The following is a 17,530-nucleotide window of genomic DNA, read 5'->3' as shown; positions in this document are numbered from 1 at the left end:
GATCCAATCTGTGTTACCGATGCAAACTCGCAAGAAGGAGAAAAAAAACACACACATCATAAAAGCCGCACTACGTCACGCTGTCTCGCCTTTTATACACTCTACTGTTTTATCCCTCCCCCCGTCCCCCGCCGCCGCTCCCCAATGGTTTCTTCCGAAAAAAGGCGGGGCTTCCTTTTATCCCATCGGCTTAGTGCACGATTCGTAGTCGTTTAGAATTCTTTCCGCTCTCCTCCCCGCCCCCCCGTTTTTGCGGAAAGTTGGTATATCCCGCTCGAAGGTCCGGCCGCTTTTACGCTTCCGTTGCCGCATTCTGGAAAGGCCGCTGCGCCCTTGAGAGGCTCCCGTGCCGAGCCCGCTACGCCGCTTCCGTAGAGGAGCTCCGCTTATTCCCTACCGAAAGTTACGGCGGCGGATGCGGGGCGGCGCGGCCGAGGGACGCAAACGGCGTAGCGGTGGGACGGAGACCCCCGGCCGAAGGCGACCCGGGACGGTAAGGCTCCCTGCGGCTCTCCTGCTGCCCGGCCTCCCCGGCTCTCTCGGCGGAGGGCGGCAGAAACCCGGGGTGCCTGCTTGGCAGTGGGAGGAGTGGGGGGGGCGGGAAAGGAGGCAGGATCCTCTGTTGGGCCTCGGGTAGTACTCCAGAGCCCATCATCCCCACCCCCCTTCCTTCTCCTGGCCTTCCCCAGATGGCCTTGGGCCATGGTTCCCAGCCGCTGAGCATCGTCCAGGGCCCTCCAGATAGATGGGACTCCAACGCCCATCATCCCCAGCCAGCATGCTGCCTTCCCGTTTCTCCCAGCATCTCAACCGCTTCCTATCCACTTCCGGGCTTATGCAACTGCAGCTCCCATCATCCCCAGCCAGCATGCTGCCTTCCCTTTCTCCCAGCATCTCAACCGCTTCCTATCAACTTCCGGGCTTATGCAACTGCAGCTCCCATCATCCCCAGCCAGCATGCTGCCTTCCCGTTTCTCCCAGCATTTCAACCCCTTCCTGTCCACTTCCGGGCTTATGCAACTGCAGCTCCCATCATCCCCAGCCAGCATGCTGCCTTCCCTTTCTCCCAGCATCTCAACCCTTTCCTTTCTTCCTGTCGACTTTCGGGCTTTTAAAGCTGCAGCTGCTCCCATCACCCCCAGCTTGCTTGCTCCTCTTCCCTTTCCGTCAGGTACGCTGGACTACAGCCCCCATCGTCTCGAGCCCTTTCCTTTTCGGCAGCTCCCATTATCCCCAGCCGTGACAGCCTCGTCCAGCCTGGAGATGGGCTCTTCTGCCTCTCCCATCATCCCCAACCGGCGAGACCTCCAGACGTGGCACGATCCAGATGCTTCACGACTAAAAAAACCCATCATCCACATACCTCTCTCTGTCACACACACACAGCGCCCCTCAAAGTGAATAATACTCATTCACAAAGCCACACTCTCTGTTTTCTATGTAAGGCAGAATCACCAAAGCTAATACGGGTAGTCCTTCATTTAGCAACCGTTCAGAGTTACAGCAGCACTGGAAAAAAGGGGAACTAGGACCGTTTTTCACAGTTAACGACCTTGGAAACATCCCCAGGATCATGAGATCAACATTCAGAGGCTTGGCAAGTGGTTCATACTTATGACCTTTGCTGTGTCCCAAGGTCATAGGATCATCTTTGGTGACCTTCGTGACCAGCCAAGTCAATGGAGAAAACCCAGATTCACTTAACAACCGAGTGACTAACTTACCAGCAGCAGTGATTCACTTAACAACTGTTGTTGTGGTGTTTTTTTTTTATTTACATTTATATCCCGCCCTTCTCCGAAGACTCAGGGCGGCTTACAGTGTATAAGGCAATAGTCTCATTCTATTTGTATATTTTTACAAAGTCAACTTATTGCTCCCCGAACAATCTGGGTCCTCATTTTACCTACCTTATAAAGGATGGAAGGCTGAGTCAACCTTGGGCCGGGCTCGAACCTGCAGTAATTGCAGGCTACTGTGTTCTAATAACAGGCTTTTTACAGCCTGAGCTACCACGTTGTTAGTTGCAAAGTCGTGTCCGACCCATCGTGACCCCATGGACAAGGTTCCTCCAGGCCTTCTTGTCCTCTACCATCCTCTGGAGTCCATTGAAGCTCATGCCAACTGCTTCAGTGACTCCATCCAGCCACCTCGTTCTCTGTCGTCCCCTTCTTCTTTGGCCCTCCATCCTTCCCAGCCTTAGGCTCTTCTCCAGGGAGTCCAGTGTGGCCTTACTTTCACAGCCATCCATTGCAAGGGGCCAAAACTCACAACAAATGTCTCACTTAACAACAGAAATTTTGGGTTCCCTTGTGGGTCGTAAGTCGTGGACTACCTGTACAATAAAACTAATTTAACCGACCCCCCCCCCTTACTCTTAAATTTCGTACAGACCATTGCAAATCTGGTAGGCTTCATCCTTTGAATTGTTTCTTCGGCTTTTTACCTTCCCCCAGCCCCAACCCATTCCTCCGAGTCTCTCTCTCCTCGTTGCAGGTTGTTTTCAAGTCGCCAAAGCACCAAAGAAACAAAGCCACAACTGGGAATCGAAACACCTGGAATTCTCCTGCAAGAAGGGGGCAAATGACCCACCATAAAGCTGGCTTATGGGCGGCTTCGTCTGTACAAACTCCGCTTATTGCTTGAATTCTGTTCTTTCTCTTCAGAGAGCGGGATCTGTTCCCAGATGGATGGTGATCCCTGAATCCCCTTCGACCGCTGCCAGCCTTTGAGTACCTCTCCATATAAACCAAGACTTCACCATGTGGCACAAGGCCCTGTGTGTGGCTGTGCTGGCCTTGGCCACCGGCTACGTCTTCTGGCTGGACCCAACTTGGCCAGATTTCCTGTGGGAGCATCTCTTGGACCCCTTCTTGTACCAACTTCAGGGGGACTTGGGGTCTCCAGAAAGCAGCATGGCAGAGGCCTGGGATGCCCTCATCACCCGGCCAGCCAAGCAATGGAGCAGAGTCGCTGTGGGGTAAGGATTGATCGACCGATTCGTTTGGGTGATGTAGAGTTAGGAAAGGGAAAGGGAAAGGTTCCCCTCGCACATATGTGCTAGTCGTTCCCGACTCTAGGGGGCGGTGCTCATCTCCGTTTCAAAGCCGAAGAGCCAGCGCTGTCCGAAGACGTCTCCGTGGTCATGTGGCCGGCATGACTCAACGCCAAAGGCGCACGGAACGCTGTTTCCTTCCCACCAAAGGTGGTCCCTATTTTTCTACTTGCGTTTTTTACCTGCTTTCGAACTGCTAGGTTGGCAGAAGCTGGGACGAGGAACGGGAGCTCACCCCGTTACGCAGCACTAGGGATTCAAACCGCTGAACTGACCTTTCCATCGACAAGCTCAGCATCTTAGCCACTGTGTCGTAGTGTTGTAGAATGCGCAAATTTAACGGCGCTTGAGGTTTTATGTTTTTTTAAAAAATATCAGCATGAGAGATGGTTGCCTAGATGATCCCCAGCTAACGGAAACCTCCATTGTTTGCCATAACAGGTAGTGCTTGATTTATGACCGCCGTGGAGTCCAAAATGTTCAATTGCTAAGCGAGATGGTTAGGTGAACTTTGCCCTGTTTTATGACCTTCCTTGCCACCATTGTTAAGTGAACCACAGCAGTTGTTGAGTTAGTAACATGGTTTGTTAAGCGAATCTGGCTTCCCCATTGATTTTGCTTGTCAGAAGGTTGCAAAAAGGGGACCGTGTGTTCCCGGGACGCTGCCACTGTCATAAAGATATGCCAGTTGCCAAGCATCCAAATTTTTGATCATGGGGACCACGAGGATGCTGCAGCAGCCTTCAGTGCCAAAACAGGTCACGGGTCACTTTTTTTCCAATGCCGTTGTAATTTCAAACGGTCACTAAACAAACTGCTGTAAGTCGAAAATTACCTGTGTGTCAAAAACTTTATGTGTTTTGACCCAAGTAGGTAGTAGTAAACTCAGTCAGTGTAAAAACAAACAAACTTTACTAAAACGGTTGAGAATTACTTCATTCCCAGCGTAGTCCAACTAAATTAAAGCAAATTCCTCCCAAAACAAATTCCTCAGTCCTATCACCAACTTTAGTCCAATTAGACAAACTGCCAAAGGCCTTTCTTGGCAAAAGTTCAGAAGACACCGATGCAAAACAAATGCAACAAGACAAAGCTATCAACGTTGTTTTCCGGCAAAGAGCTCAAATGCCATTGCTGGTCTTTTAAGCCTTATGAGCCAATCATCTCCTGGTCCTACTTCCGAGTTGTCCTCTTTGCTTGAGCTGCTCTTGCCTCCTGGCAGCTCTTCTCATGTGTGCATTAGGAACAGGCTCCTCCTGTTCCTCTGCCTCACTACTGTCAGCCTCTGGTAGCTCCGGAGTCTGCACATCACTCCCCGATGACCCTGGCTCCACCTCTGCCTCCAATGCAGAGCCCTCATCCAGGCCTTCCCCAGCCTCCAGGACTGGCTCCTGTTCTTTCTCAGCCTCATCGCTGTCCGATACCGTTGCCAGCTTCACGGGCTGCTGGCGAACCACAACATTATGGAGAAGAACCATCCCAACTGAACTCTTATTTTCTGGGATGTGTCTGCCAGGCAGAATCCATCCGTTGGCTGCCTGCTTTGGTGGCACAAGGAAGGTGGTCTTTTTTTCCATCATGGGGAATTTTCTGTGTGTGTGTGTGTGAGTGTGAATGTGTGAGAGAGTAAGTGCTGGTCTTTGTTTTTCCAAAGTACAGTTTGTCATCCATTGTAAGGTAGAAGGTCTCATGCGAATGGGAGGGTTTTGTGCATAGCCCTGAGCTGAGATGGCCGCTCTCCCTTCTCTTCAGGGTCAACGCTTGCGTGGACGTGGTGCTGTCCGGGGTGAAGCTGCTGCAGGCCCTCGGCTTCCGCGGTGAGGCTGGGAAAGACCATTCGGTCTTGCGTTCCGCTGCCGAACTGGAAGAAGCCTTCCTTCATTTTATGGGGAAGGGCGCTGCTGCAGAACGTTTCTTCAACGACGCGGATGCCTTCCACCGCATCGCGCAAATGGCGTCCAGTTATCCTGGCGCACAGGTGAGCTCTCGGCTTGGGAAAGGAGATCTTCGTGGCTCAGTTGGTATCTTCTAGAAGCCTGCAAGATTTGAACCCGAACCAGAGATGTTAAGGATCCCAAAGCATTCCTTCAATTTCCAGAGCCAAGTGTTGCATTTTACTACCCATTTTTTGTATTACTGACTATCCGTGTCCAAAATAACAAAAAGTCTTGGTCTCTGCTTAGACTATGGCAGTGTTGGCCATTTTAAGATGTGTGGGCTTCAACTCGCAAAGTTCTGGCTGGGGAATTCTGGGAGTTGAAATCCACCTATCTTCAAACTCAAAGGGCTGAGTTTGAAAAAGACCGTTTTTCCAACTAACTACGATCTGATAAAGCATAAACTACCCAAGCTATCGTATTTTGGGGAGTAGAAGACACACCTTTTTCCTCCCAAAAAGAGGGTGAAAATCTAGGTGCGTCTTATACTCCGAATGTAGCCCCACCCAGCTTCTCAAACGGAGGTTTCAGAGGCTGAAAAAAGCATCAGAAACGAAGTCCCCAAATAGAGTTTCAGAAAAGAAGCCCCCAAACTGAGCTTCAGAAAAGAAGCCCCCAAACAGAGCTTCAGAAAAGAAGCCCCCAAATAGAGCTTCAGAAAAGAAGCCCCCAAACAGAGCTTCAGAAAAGAAGCCCCCAAACAGAACTTCAGAAAAGAAGCCCCCAAACAGAGCTTCAGAAAAGAAGCCCCCAAACAGAGCTTCAGAAAAGAAGCCCCCAAACAGAGCTTCAGAAAAGAAGCCCCCAAGCAGAACTTCAAAAAGAAGCCCCCAAACAGAGCTTCAGAAAAGAAGCCCCCAAACTGAGCTTCAGAAAAGAAGCCCCCAAACAGAGCTTCAGAGGCGTTTTTTCTGAAGTTCTGTTTTGGAGGCTTTCAGAGGCAGAAAAAAAAAGCAAGGCACAGAGCTCCCAACCAACCAAGGAACCTGTTCCTAAAATTCACCTCTGGGAACAGCTGATTGGGGGTATTCCGGGAGGCCGATCCACCTGCCTATCAGCTTTTTTCTTATTTTCCTCCCCAAAAACTGTCCCGTATTCCATTTTGTGGTGTTTTTAAATGACGAGACTCTCCTGTTTTCTTAAAAAAATAAAATAAAAAATCCCCCCCAAAAACCTGGTTTGTATCGTGGATAGCTCAGGCTGTTAGGAGCCTGTTATTAGAACACAATAGCCTGCAATTACTGCAGGTTCGAGCCCGGCCCAAGGTTGACTCAGCCTTCCATCCTTTATAAGGTAGGTAAAATGAGGACCCAGATTGTTGGGGGGGCAATAAGTTGACTTTGTAAATATACAAATAGAATGAGACTATTGCCTTATACACTGTAAGCCGCCCTGAGTCTTCGGAAAAGGGCGGGATATAAATGTAAATAAAAAAAATAATTAGTTTTTAAAAAAGCATTTTTGGCCTTGGCCGCTACCTGATCTTGATGGATAAGCAGGATTGGGGCTGAATCTCCTGGGAATTCCAGAGTTAAACTGGAAAGTTGACGAAATATTCCCAAAGATTGATTGATTCGTTGTGTGCCATCAAACTGTTGCTGACTCTTAGCAACCACATCGATTTTCTCTTGGGGAAATCTGTCCCTAACCTGGTCCTTCAAGTCTTCCATCCAAAGGTGTTCCCATTACTATGGTAACTTGAGTCCATCACCCTTATTACTGCTTATCCCCTTCTCTTTCCTTCGGTCTTTTCCAGCATTGTAGACTTTTTAAGAAAGCCAGATCTTATTGGTGATTAATTACAGGGTTTCCCCGAAAGTAAGACCTTCCTGGATAATAAGCCCAATTGGTCTTTTGAGCGCATGCGCTAAAATAAGCCCTCCCCAAAAATATTTAACTGCATGAGCAGCCGGTTCCCAGCCATTTCCTTTGGTTAGGAAGACAGAGCTGGAAATCGGGTAACACAGCAAGAGGAGCCCCGTCTTGCCCCAAAATAATAAGACCTTCCCGAAAAGAAGGCCAACCGCTTATTTCAGGGTTCAAAAAAAAAAAAAAAAGACAGGGTTTTATAAGACACGGGTATGTACCATCAAGTTAGTGTCAACTCTTAGCAGCTACTTAGATTTTCTCCAAGACAATTTAACCTGGTCCTTCAGCTCTTCCAGTGGACTGTGTTTGCTGCTGGTTATTATTCCCCCCCCCCTTCTCTTTTTTTCTGCCTTTCCCAGCCATGAGAGTTTTTTTCCCGGAGAGCTGGACCTTTGCCAAATGTGCCAAAGGAGATCATTTGAGCCAAAGAAAGCCATTGGCAAATCACTTCTGATGTAATGCTCCCAAGGAAACCGCTTGGATGTGGTCAGCGGGAGTCAACTCCTGTGTTTTTCCCTTTTAATTTGCTTTTAATAAAGGCATTTGGGGATAGCTGTGTGTGTATACAGTTTTTCCCCGAAGGCCATCACTCTGCTAAACAAATAATTCCATCAACACTGTCAGACTATTTACTGAATCTGCACTACTATTAATCGTTTCATAGTTCCCATCACCAATCTCTTTCCACTTATGACTGTATGACTATAACTTGTTGCTGGCAATCCTTATGATTTTATATTGATATATTGATCATCAATTGTGTTGTAAATGTTGTACCTTGATGAACGTATCTTTTCTTTTATGTACACTGAGAGCATATGCACCAAGACAAATTCCTTGTGTGTCCAATCACACTTGGCCAATAAATTCTATTCTATTCTATTCTATTCTATTCTATTCTATTCTATTCTATTCTATTCTATTCTATTATTTCTATTCTATCTATCTATCTATCTATCTATCTATCTATCTATCTATCTATCTATCTATCTATCTATCTATCTATCTATCTATGCAACAGTGCTTGGGGATGAAATTGGTATCAGCATATCAGCCTTTGTAATTAAATCTCCCTTCAGCCATGTTCAGCGGATTTGAAGGATGAAAACGTGAAACTCTGCCCAGTACTACAGATAACCCCCCCCCCTTTTCCAAGGCTACCTTAATCCAGTGGTTATTCAATACTTTCAGGCCGATAGCGAATCTTCTAAGATTTACAGCTATGTAAACTTCTGCGAAGTCATGCTAGCTGTTGGCTGCCAGCTGCGCCAGAAGCTCTAAATCCACTGTGTGAGTTGACAGCTTGTTTTATCATTGCTCAATCTCACTTTTAATTTGGGTTAGGCTTTAAAGATTCTTCCGTTTTATCACACTTGCATTTTACGAGGCCTTTGTGAGGCTGGAGGGCTTTCTGCATGAGCTCAAGGAACGTATGCGTGTGTGTGTGTGGATTTTTCCCACTTCTATACAGACAAAAACTAGAGTTATCTCATTTGTATTTATTTTCGGAGATTTAGTAGCAGACTGGAATTAGCTGATATCTGACGCTGATCCAGAATGTGTTTCTGGAAGCGGGAAGGCTGCTGGTCTTCTCTGGGCGGTGAAGTGTTGCTTACGAAGATTAGTTGTCTTTTTTTTTTTTTTAATTGAGTTTGCATTCTGTTCTTCATCAAAAAAATATGCCCAGCAGATGAGAGAGCTAAAATAGAACTGAAAGCAGTGAAGAACTGAAAATGGCTGCAAAGACTCAGCAAATATGTCAAGGAATAAAAAGCTTAGATCTAGCCAGGAACTGAGAATTCATAATCAAAGAAAACTTCGCAAACAATCCTACCTGTTCTCACCATCCTCCTCCACCACCCCCCTTTTCAATTTTATGCATTTGTAAAATTGCCTGTGCAGGAATCTGCAGCGCTGGAAAATAGCATTGACCGGTGAAACCTTATACTTCAATTATAACCTTATACTTACGTTCAATTGGTTGGTTTTTTAAAATGGCAACTATCTCCCTATATGACGGTATTGGCCAAAGACTTAATGATGTCCCTCGCTGGAAAGTGGGGTTCAGTGACTTCTTACTCTCTTGCAGTTGTATGTTGGAGGAAATGCCGCGCTCATTGGCCAGAAAATTGCATCTCATCCAGACTTAAAGGTAAACTTTATTCTTTTGCCTGTAACTGGAAATTGTATTGTCCCACTGGCTTTTTGTCTATCGTAATGTAGTTTACGATTAATACAGACAAATGACACGCGTCTGCTCACCAAATTTAGATCTTCTGCAATAGAATCCCCAAAAGAAGAAATGTGGCTCTGCAGACATGCGTGGTGGACTTTTATGTCCTGTTTTTAATTTATCAATAGAGAAATGTTTTTGGCACCCTTCGCCTCTAAATGACCAGGATCAAAATTGGAAAAAAATCTTTTTAAGAACGCAGTTAATTTGCGAGAAGTTATTATCGATAGGTAATCTGTTGTCTTGTAGGTTCTACTTTGTGGCCCAATTGGGCCCAAACTTCACGAATTGCTTGACGAGAATGTAATGGTCCCTCCAGAATCACTTCAAGAATTAGATGAATATCATCTCATCTTGGAATACCAAGCAGGTATGTGCCATTTGAAGATCCAAAATAGTTCCTTGGTGGAGTAGTGTAAAGGACTCTCCTCGTTAATATATTGTAGTCACGAATGACCTTGGCCACTTGAAGACGTGTGGACTTCAGCTATCCAGAATTCCTCAGCCGGCAAAGCTTCAAGTCCACCTGTTTTCAAGTCACCAAGGTTGACAAAAACAGCACTTATGTGTCCAATGAACACCCCCTGGTTGTCAACACCATCACAAACCACAAATTTGATCATCACAAAACTCTGATTGATTATAGCGATAGCAATAGAATGTAGACTTACATACCACTTCACAGTGCTTTGCAGCTCTCTCAGCCGTTTACAGAGTCATATTTGCCCCAACAATCTTTTTTTTTTTTTTTGCATTTATATCCCGCCCTTCTCCGAAGACTCAGGGCGGCTTATACTATGTCAAGCAATAGTCTTCATCCTTTTTTATATTATATACAAAGTCAACTTATTGCCTACAACAATCTGGGTCCTCATTTTACCTACCTTATAAAGGATAGAAGGCTGAGTCAACCTTGGGCCTGGTGGGACTTGAACCTGCAGTAATTGCAAGCAGCTGCTGTTAATAACAGACTGCATTAGTCTGTTGAGCCACCAGAGACCCAATCTGGGTCCTCATTTGACCGACCTGGGAAGGATTTACGGTGTTTTTGCCCAAAACTGATGTTTAATTACAAGTGTGGCGTTTGCTTAATGGCTGCAGTGCTGGCTTTATGATCACTGCCAGAAAGATCCTAATATTGGCTCGGTCACATGACCATTGTAACTTACAGCCATAATGTACAGGCTTCCATTATGGTCATAACTCAAGGACCTACATGTAAGTTACTTGACTGGCAGAAGTTCCAAAACTGTGAGCGACCTAATGGCACACTGTCAACAGAGAGAGTTTATTCCTTTCCTGATAACGGAACCAATCAGAATAGAGCTGGAAGGAACCCTGGAGGTCTTCTAGTCCAACCCCCTGCTCAAGCAGGAGACCCTATACAGGTCAGCAACCTGCAGCTCTGAAGCCACATGTGGCTCTTTCATCCCTCTGCTGCAGCTCCCTGTCGCCGGTCGGCTCCACAATTGATAGGGCATTCGGTTAGGACAGGTAGAGGAAGAAGGATGCCATGCTAGGAGGAAACTCTATGGTGAGGGAACCGGACTTCTGGTCGGCAGAGAAAAAAGGATGCCGTGCTAGGAGGAGATTCTATGGTGGGGGAACTGGACTTCCAGATTTGAACAGGGGGCTTCCGGTTAGGACCTTTGTGGCTCTTTGAGTGTTTAGATGGCCGACCCCTGGCCTAGACCATTTGAGACAATTGGCTGTCCAGTCTCTTCTTAAAAATCCACAACTTCTGGAGGCAAGCTGTTCCACTGTTCTCCCTGTTAGGAAGTTCCTCCTTAATTCCAGGTTGCTTCTTTCCTTGATTAGTTTCCATCCATCGTTTCTTGTCTTGCTTTCTGGTGCTTTGGAAAATAAATTAACCCCCTTCTTTGTGGGAGCCTGTCCAATACTGCTGTTGCGTCGCCCCTAGTCCTCCTTTTCTCTATAAGAGCTGTCACACATGCAAGGCGGTGTCTGCAAAGATTCCATGTAATGCCGGCGTTTTGTGTGTTGGGGGGGAATTGTGCTCATCCAGGTGAAGAATGGGGAGAGCTGAGAGCTCCCAACGCCAACCGATTCATCTTCTCCCATGACCTGTCCAACGGGGCCATGAACATGCTAGAAGTATTCGTGTCCAGCCTGGAGGAATTTCAGCCAGACCTGGTGGTGCTCTCAGGGTTCCATATGATGGAAGGACAGAACAGAGAGCTACGCCAGAGGAGGCTCCGAGAGGTAAGATCCTCACCAGCATGGCAGTCAGGAGATGCTCCAAATGGGAGGATAATGTAAATTAGACCAGGAGTTGGCAGGCTCTATCCATAAAGGATCCAGATTCTGTCCTTCCTCCATCTTTGCGGGCATGACTGACAGATCTGTGGGCCAAGGAGCATGGCAGCCATTAAACAGCATTGGTGCATCAGCAAGGAGGCTGCTGAGAGGCCACTGCCCCGGACGCCCCATCCTGGCTCTCCCCTCACCTTAGGAGCTTGCTTGAGGCTCAGGCTTGACCATCTGCTGTCTGTCCAAATATTCTTAACTCGTAGACCGTACAAAAACCGGTTGTGCCACACTTTGCCTGCGAGCCATAATTTGCCAGTCTCTGGACTGCAGCGTGCCCCTATCAATTATGGAGCCGACCAGCAACGGAGCCGCAGCAGAGGGATGAAAGAGCCACACATGCGGCTCCGGAGCTGCGGGTGGCCGACTCCTGGTGTAGGAAGATGAGTCAAACACTTTCTTTTGCTCTGTAAGGAGATAACGCTTGGAGGCTCACCAACCACTCATTGACGCAACAGCTATTCAATCAGAAAGAAGCTGACGCCATTGGATGGTTTCCTCCCCTCTGCTATCTTCCCATATGCCTTTTGCATCTCCTAATCTGAACTGTTCGTGTGTGTGTGTGTATGTGTGTTTCTGCAGGCCGTCGCTTCCATTTCTGACATTCCCACCGACGTCCCAATCCATCTGGAATTAGCCGGTATGACCGACCCAGACCTCATGAGAGACATAATTCACCAGGTAATCACAATGATGGAGCCTCTTCTCACCTTCAGAACAGATGGAAGTTGTGAGATGATACCTTGATGAAGGTATCTTTTCTTTTATGTACACTGAGAGCCTATGCACCAAGACAAATTCCTTGTGTGTCACACTTGGCCAATAAAAAAAAAAAATCTGGAAAAAACCCCCTGAAATTCTGAAAATTCTGAATGTAAAGTAGCTGGGATGCGGTAGACAAGAGTTAAAGTTGTTTCATGTGGAGGGAAAGACCTTGGTTGGAGATTACGACCTGCCTATTTTACATATTATGAGTCGGGAACCAGCATGGTCGCAGGTGGAGATCCAGGTGTACGGTACCAAAAGGCAGGTCACCACAGACTCCACAGGCCCACAGTTAATTATTTCAGATGGCAAGGAATGCCAGCTGTCCTTTTGGCATGCTTTGTTGTGTCTTGCCCGCTCTCACAGCAGCCGGGGCCTTCTTATCTGCTCCCGAACACGGAGGAATGTATGCCTCCCGGCCCCAGTCCTGGCTCCATGCCCAGACAAGCTGCAGAGGAGGGGGCACCTCCCAGCCCCAGCCCTGGCTCCATGCCCAAGCAGGCTGCAGAGGAGGGAGCATCCCCCGGCCCCAGCCCTGGCTCCATGCCCAGGCAAACGGAGCAGCTAGACCCCTCCCCCTCCTCCACAACATGTGAGCCTGAGGAAAGTTTATTTCCAACAGCTGCTGATTGGAGTGACCCTCGCATCAGAAGACTGGATAGGCGGAGGCAACAGAAGGAAGGAGGCAGGCCTTAATGAGTGCTGAGTCATGGAGCCACACCCCATGGCCTATATAAAGGATCTGCTTTCTGGCAGTCTCTGAATCAGGCAAAGTCGAACTTATCTTGCTGAAGTCACTTTCTGGTCTCCTGCCTGCTCTGAGGACTTTGCTAGGACTTTGGGCAGAGCTGCAGAGGCAAGCCTGATTCGGATTTCCCTGACCCGGCCGTCAGCGGAGGAGTGGGACACGACATGCTTGATCCAAAGCTGTGGTGTTAATTTCCAGTATATTTTATGTCTTAATCCAGGGGTGGCCACATCTCAGACTTTTGTGGGCTTCAACTCCCAGAATTCCCCGGCCAGCAATGCATGAATTCTGGAAGCTGAAAGTCTCAAGGTTGGATACCCCTGCTTTAATCTTTAGAAGTTGGACTCCTCCAACTGCCAACCTATCACTTGCTCTGTCTGTTAGCAGATCTTCCTTCTCGTGAACTCCATCGGTCTGAACGAACAGGAGCTGCTGTTCCTCACCCAGGCAGCCTCGGGACCTCACTCCTCCTTAACCTCCTGGAACGGCGTCCCGGATGTGGCTACTGTCAGCGACATCCTTTTCTGGATCTTGAAAGAACACGGGAGGACTTCAGCCAAGGCTTCGGATCTCACCCGGATCCACTTCCATACTTTGGCCTACCACCTCCTGGTTACCGTGGATGGCTATTGGGCCAACCAGGTGGCGGCCGTGGCTGCCGGAGCCAGGGTGGCGGGGACCCAAGCTTGTGCCACCCAGACCATCGACGCCAACAAAGTCTTCCTGAAGGCACCACTGGAGTTTGCCACTTCCAAGACGGACGGGGCCTCCAGAATCTCCTTAAACCCAAAGGAGCCCATATCGGTGTGGCACCGGAACGGCGTCTCTTTCCACTACACCCCTGTGCTGGTGTGTAAAAGCCCCCTGCGGACTGTGGGCCTCGGGGACGCCATTTCTGCCGAAGGACTCCTGTATTCAGAAATCCATTCTCACTAACCGCTGAATAAGAGAGATCACTCCAAAATGTCGGACCAAGCAGGTACAGACTGGGAAGTCAAGATTGGATCAGGAACCAAAGGGGGGGAGGGGAGAGAGAATAAATGGTATCCAGAACTTGGACTGTTTGCCATAGGAATGTTTGTAACGCAACCATCAGCCCTTTTTGGCCGAAGCGCGAAAGCAAAGCGCTCAGTTATTATTTTTTTATTAAGTCCATTTAATTTGCTATAATTTCTAAAGTGAGGTTGTTTGTGGTGCCTGATTATTTTAGGTGGGATATAGGGATGTTTTTCAGAATCCTATCAGCCAACTTCCTATACTTGCTTGGAAGATCAATGTATTTCCCTTTTAACTTTCCTACTTCCAAAGGGGTAACAACCCATTTACAGGCAAGGGAAGGATTTTCCTCTTAGGCTCATAAAGTGACCTAGGGCTGCTTTCAAAATAATCAGAAGTTATTCCCTTTTTTTAAAAAAATTTATTTGAATTTATATCCCGCCCTTCTCCAAAGACTCAGGGCGGCTTACACTGTGTTAAGCAATAGTCTTCATCCATTTGTATATTATATACAAAGTCAACTTTTATTGCCCCCAACAATCTGGGTCCTCATTTCACCTACCTTATAAAGGATGGAAGGCTGAGTCAACCTTGGGCCTGGTGGGACTTGAACCTGCAGTAATTGCAAGCAACTGCTATTAATAACAGACTGTCTTAGCAGACTCCCCCCCGCAGTGTTTAGACTTCAGTGGTTGTCATTTATATTGTGGTGGCGAGAGGAAGGAGGAGTGGGTTTTAAGTCCCAGAGAGGAAGGGTGAGATAAAACGTATAACTAACGGCGGAACTGAAATCTTTGATTGTGAGAGAATGGGATTAATGCCGGCAGACCTTAATAATGTACAGAAGCAGCCCTTGCCTTACAACCAGGATTGAGTCTGGAATTATGACCGTAAGTTGTGGTTAAAACGGGTTACCCTGTGGCTGCGCCCAATTTTGTGAACTTTTCGTGGCGGTTAAGCAAATCCGTTTTATCCAAAGGCGGAGGCGGAGAGGGTTTGCCAGGAAGTAAAAGAAAACGTCCGAAACCGTAAAAAAAAAAAATAATCACCAAAAAAATGATGGTTTACGTATCCACAGAATGCGACAATCTGGTTGCCAAGCGACCAAAATAGAATCACATTCCTGGGGAGGGTATCGGAACAATAAACCGAGTCGTAAGTACCTTTTGTGGGGCCCGTCGTAACTTCCAAATGGTTGCTGAGTGACCTTCATTAAGCGACGTGCTGTGTTCATTAACTTTTCCCTTTTGTAAACTTATTCAGACTCAAGGTTCAGTTAGAAAAATAGCACCTCCTGAAATTTTTTTTCTCCGTCGGAATGTTTTATTGATTCGTTTTCAAAGCGGGGAGGTGGGGGAACATCCCTCTCTCCCTGGTTGAAATCCCCAAAATGTTGCATTCCCTTGAAACGGACACCTTCGTAGACGGAATAGATGTGCACTTGAAACGCTTCTTTGGATCCTGTTCTGGAAAACTGGATCCTGTCTTTTCACCAGAAAGCAACGATAACGGCTCGCATCGGGACTGCGGTGGCCGGGGACGGACGGACGGATGGATGTTTCTTCCTTGTCATTTCCAGGGTGCTGTTTTCTCTGCCTGACTGAATATGCGAGAACTCCAGTGGAAATGGGTCCCCTTTGGGTGGGCTTCTGCTCGAAGTCCGGTTGGAAGAGGGAACGCCAGAATGGTGGCAATGAGGAGCTAGCAGCTAAAAAAATTAGAAGACTTGAATATGCATTTTCTTTTCTTTTCTTTTTGTTTTTTTTGCACCTGCTCTTTTTTAACGAGAGAAATGGTGGCAGTTAAATGTGCAGCTTCTTTCTACAGCAGGGTGTTCAAACTCGATTTCATTCAGGGTTGTGTTTGAACTCGGGGAGGCTGGGGTGGGTGGGCATCACTCATGTCCAGGGGTCTTTGTGGTGGCCTGAATGCTCCCCACACCCCAAGCTCTGTTTTTTGCTGGCGGAAGGTTGCAGGAGGCTGTTGCAGCCAAAAACAGAGCTCAGGAGGGCTGCGTGCGGTCTACCTGAACTCCCATCTTCGCTGGCAAAGGATTGCAGAAGTCCGTTGCAGCCGAAAACAGCTCAGGAGGGCTGCGCACAGTCCACCCGAGCTCCGTTTTCACTGGCAGAGGCAATGCGGGCCAGTCCTTCGCTGTTTCCAGGGTAGCCCCGTGGGCCAGATTAAGCACCCCATGGGCCGGCTCCGGCCCCCGGGCCTTGCGTTTTGACACCCCTGTTCTACAGATTCTGCACGGCTTATGCTGATGCATTGCTTTAATTCCACAGGGGCCACTATGTGGGTGGCTACGTGGGACCAAACACTCCATAGTTGTTCTTTCCGCTCCTTGTCTTAGTTCCTTGTAGATTTCAGGTTCAATTCCATCTTGTACAAACCTAGCAAGCCTCTCTTTTTTTTTTAGCAATTTCATCCTAGTTAGAGTCATCCAGGCTGGATTGGGAGATCCATTGCCCGATTTAATGTTCCATTCCCATGTTTTCTTATCTGTGGCCTTTCTGTTTTACTGCATTCCTTCTACTTTGGAATATAGCCAAGTTTACAACCTTGTCAACTTTAAGACTTGTGGACTTCAACTCCAAGAATCCCTCAGCCAGCAAAGCTGGGGAAAGGGGAATTCTGGGAGTTCGAGTCCTCAAGTCTTAAAAATGACCAAATCTGGCGAACCCTGCACAAAAGCAAAGTAGCAATACCAGCTGAAGATTTACACAACTTCCTTTATCCTCCTTCACGAGACCTCCTTCAAGTGTGGATGGAGTTAAAAAACCCCAGCTGACACCTGAAGTAGAAATTCTGTAGTTGCCCAAATATATTTGAAGGGGGGAACTGAGCTACAAGATGATGATGGCCCAAGATGACGGCTAAAAGAAATTATAATTGCAAATTTGTGAGCTTTTCTGAATCCCAGGAGGCTTCTTCCTATCATTCCTTTGTCCGTAGTGTTTGCCTGATCGTTTTCATTCGAATCAAAAGTAATTCATTGCAATCATGTTATCCAAATTCTCAGGGAGGTGTTGGCTGGAGGTCCAAATGTGCTTTAAACTGCATAGATTCAATAGGTACCAGTCTGAACTGGGTGATTCCCACCTCTGCCCTAGAACAGGGATTTTCAACCTTGGCAACTTTTAAAAGTCCAGTGGACTTCAACTCCCAGGATTCCCCAGCCAGCATGGGGAATTCTGGGAGCGAAGGTCTTAAAGTTGGCAAGGTTGGGACAGCCCTGGGGTAAACCATAGGCATCGGTTTTTCTTGGTGCCAGGCAGTTGTGAAACATGCAGTTGCAAAACTCAACTGTGAAACGAAAATTGCCTTTTTCTTTCTTGCTTGCCAATAAATAATAGCAGGGATTGAGTGGACCATTTGTAGGAGCCTTCTCTGAAGAGGTGTCTTGAATAGCTTTTCTTGCCAAAGTATTCTGCCTGCACAGTTCCTATGAAATAAGTATTTTTTAAATCAAGTACGAGGTCTCGAATATATATATATATATATATGGGTGTAAAAAAGAAAATCTTACGATGCTGTGCAATGGTGTTTTCAATAAATGTTGTTTTGCATTTAATGTACAAAAGTGGCCTCTCTTG

The 17,530-nt window shown here is 47.3% G+C and overlaps 1 protein-coding gene across 2 annotated transcripts; it reads left to right on the top strand.

Annotated features, from left to right (window-relative positions):
• Positions 1 to 273: 273 nt before the first annotated feature.
• Positions 274 to 17,517, top strand: ADPGK (ADP dependent glucokinase). 2 transcript variants are annotated; one of them, XM_058156476.1, is made up of 8 exons: positions 274 to 493; positions 2,667 to 2,980; positions 4,808 to 5,033; positions 8,951 to 9,013; positions 9,344 to 9,464; positions 11,121 to 11,317; positions 12,005 to 12,103; positions 13,323 to 17,517. In XM_058156476.1, the coding sequence occupies exons 2-8, from the start codon at positions 2,763 to 2,765 to the stop codon at positions 13,869 to 13,871; spliced, it is 1,473 nt and encodes a 490-aa protein (XP_058012459.1). In that variant the 5' UTR covers positions 274 to 493; positions 2,667 to 2,762; the 3' UTR covers positions 13,872 to 17,517. The 2 variants fall into 2 exon arrangements, with proteins under 2 accessions (XP_058012459.1, XP_058012458.1); XM_058156475.1 differs by having other exon boundaries at positions 13,320 to 17,517.
• The last annotated feature ends 13 nt before the right edge of the window (positions 17,518 to 17,530 follow it).

The sequence above is a fragment of the Ahaetulla prasina genome, chromosome 13 (genome assembly GCF_028640845.1).
Source record: "Ahaetulla prasina isolate Xishuangbanna chromosome 13, ASM2864084v1, whole genome shotgun sequence".
Lineage (NCBI taxonomy): Eukaryota > Metazoa > Chordata > Lepidosauria > Squamata > Colubridae > Ahaetulla > Ahaetulla prasina.
The sequence above is the reverse complement of the archived record's forward strand: the minus strand, read 5'-3'. Positions and strand labels throughout refer to the sequence as shown.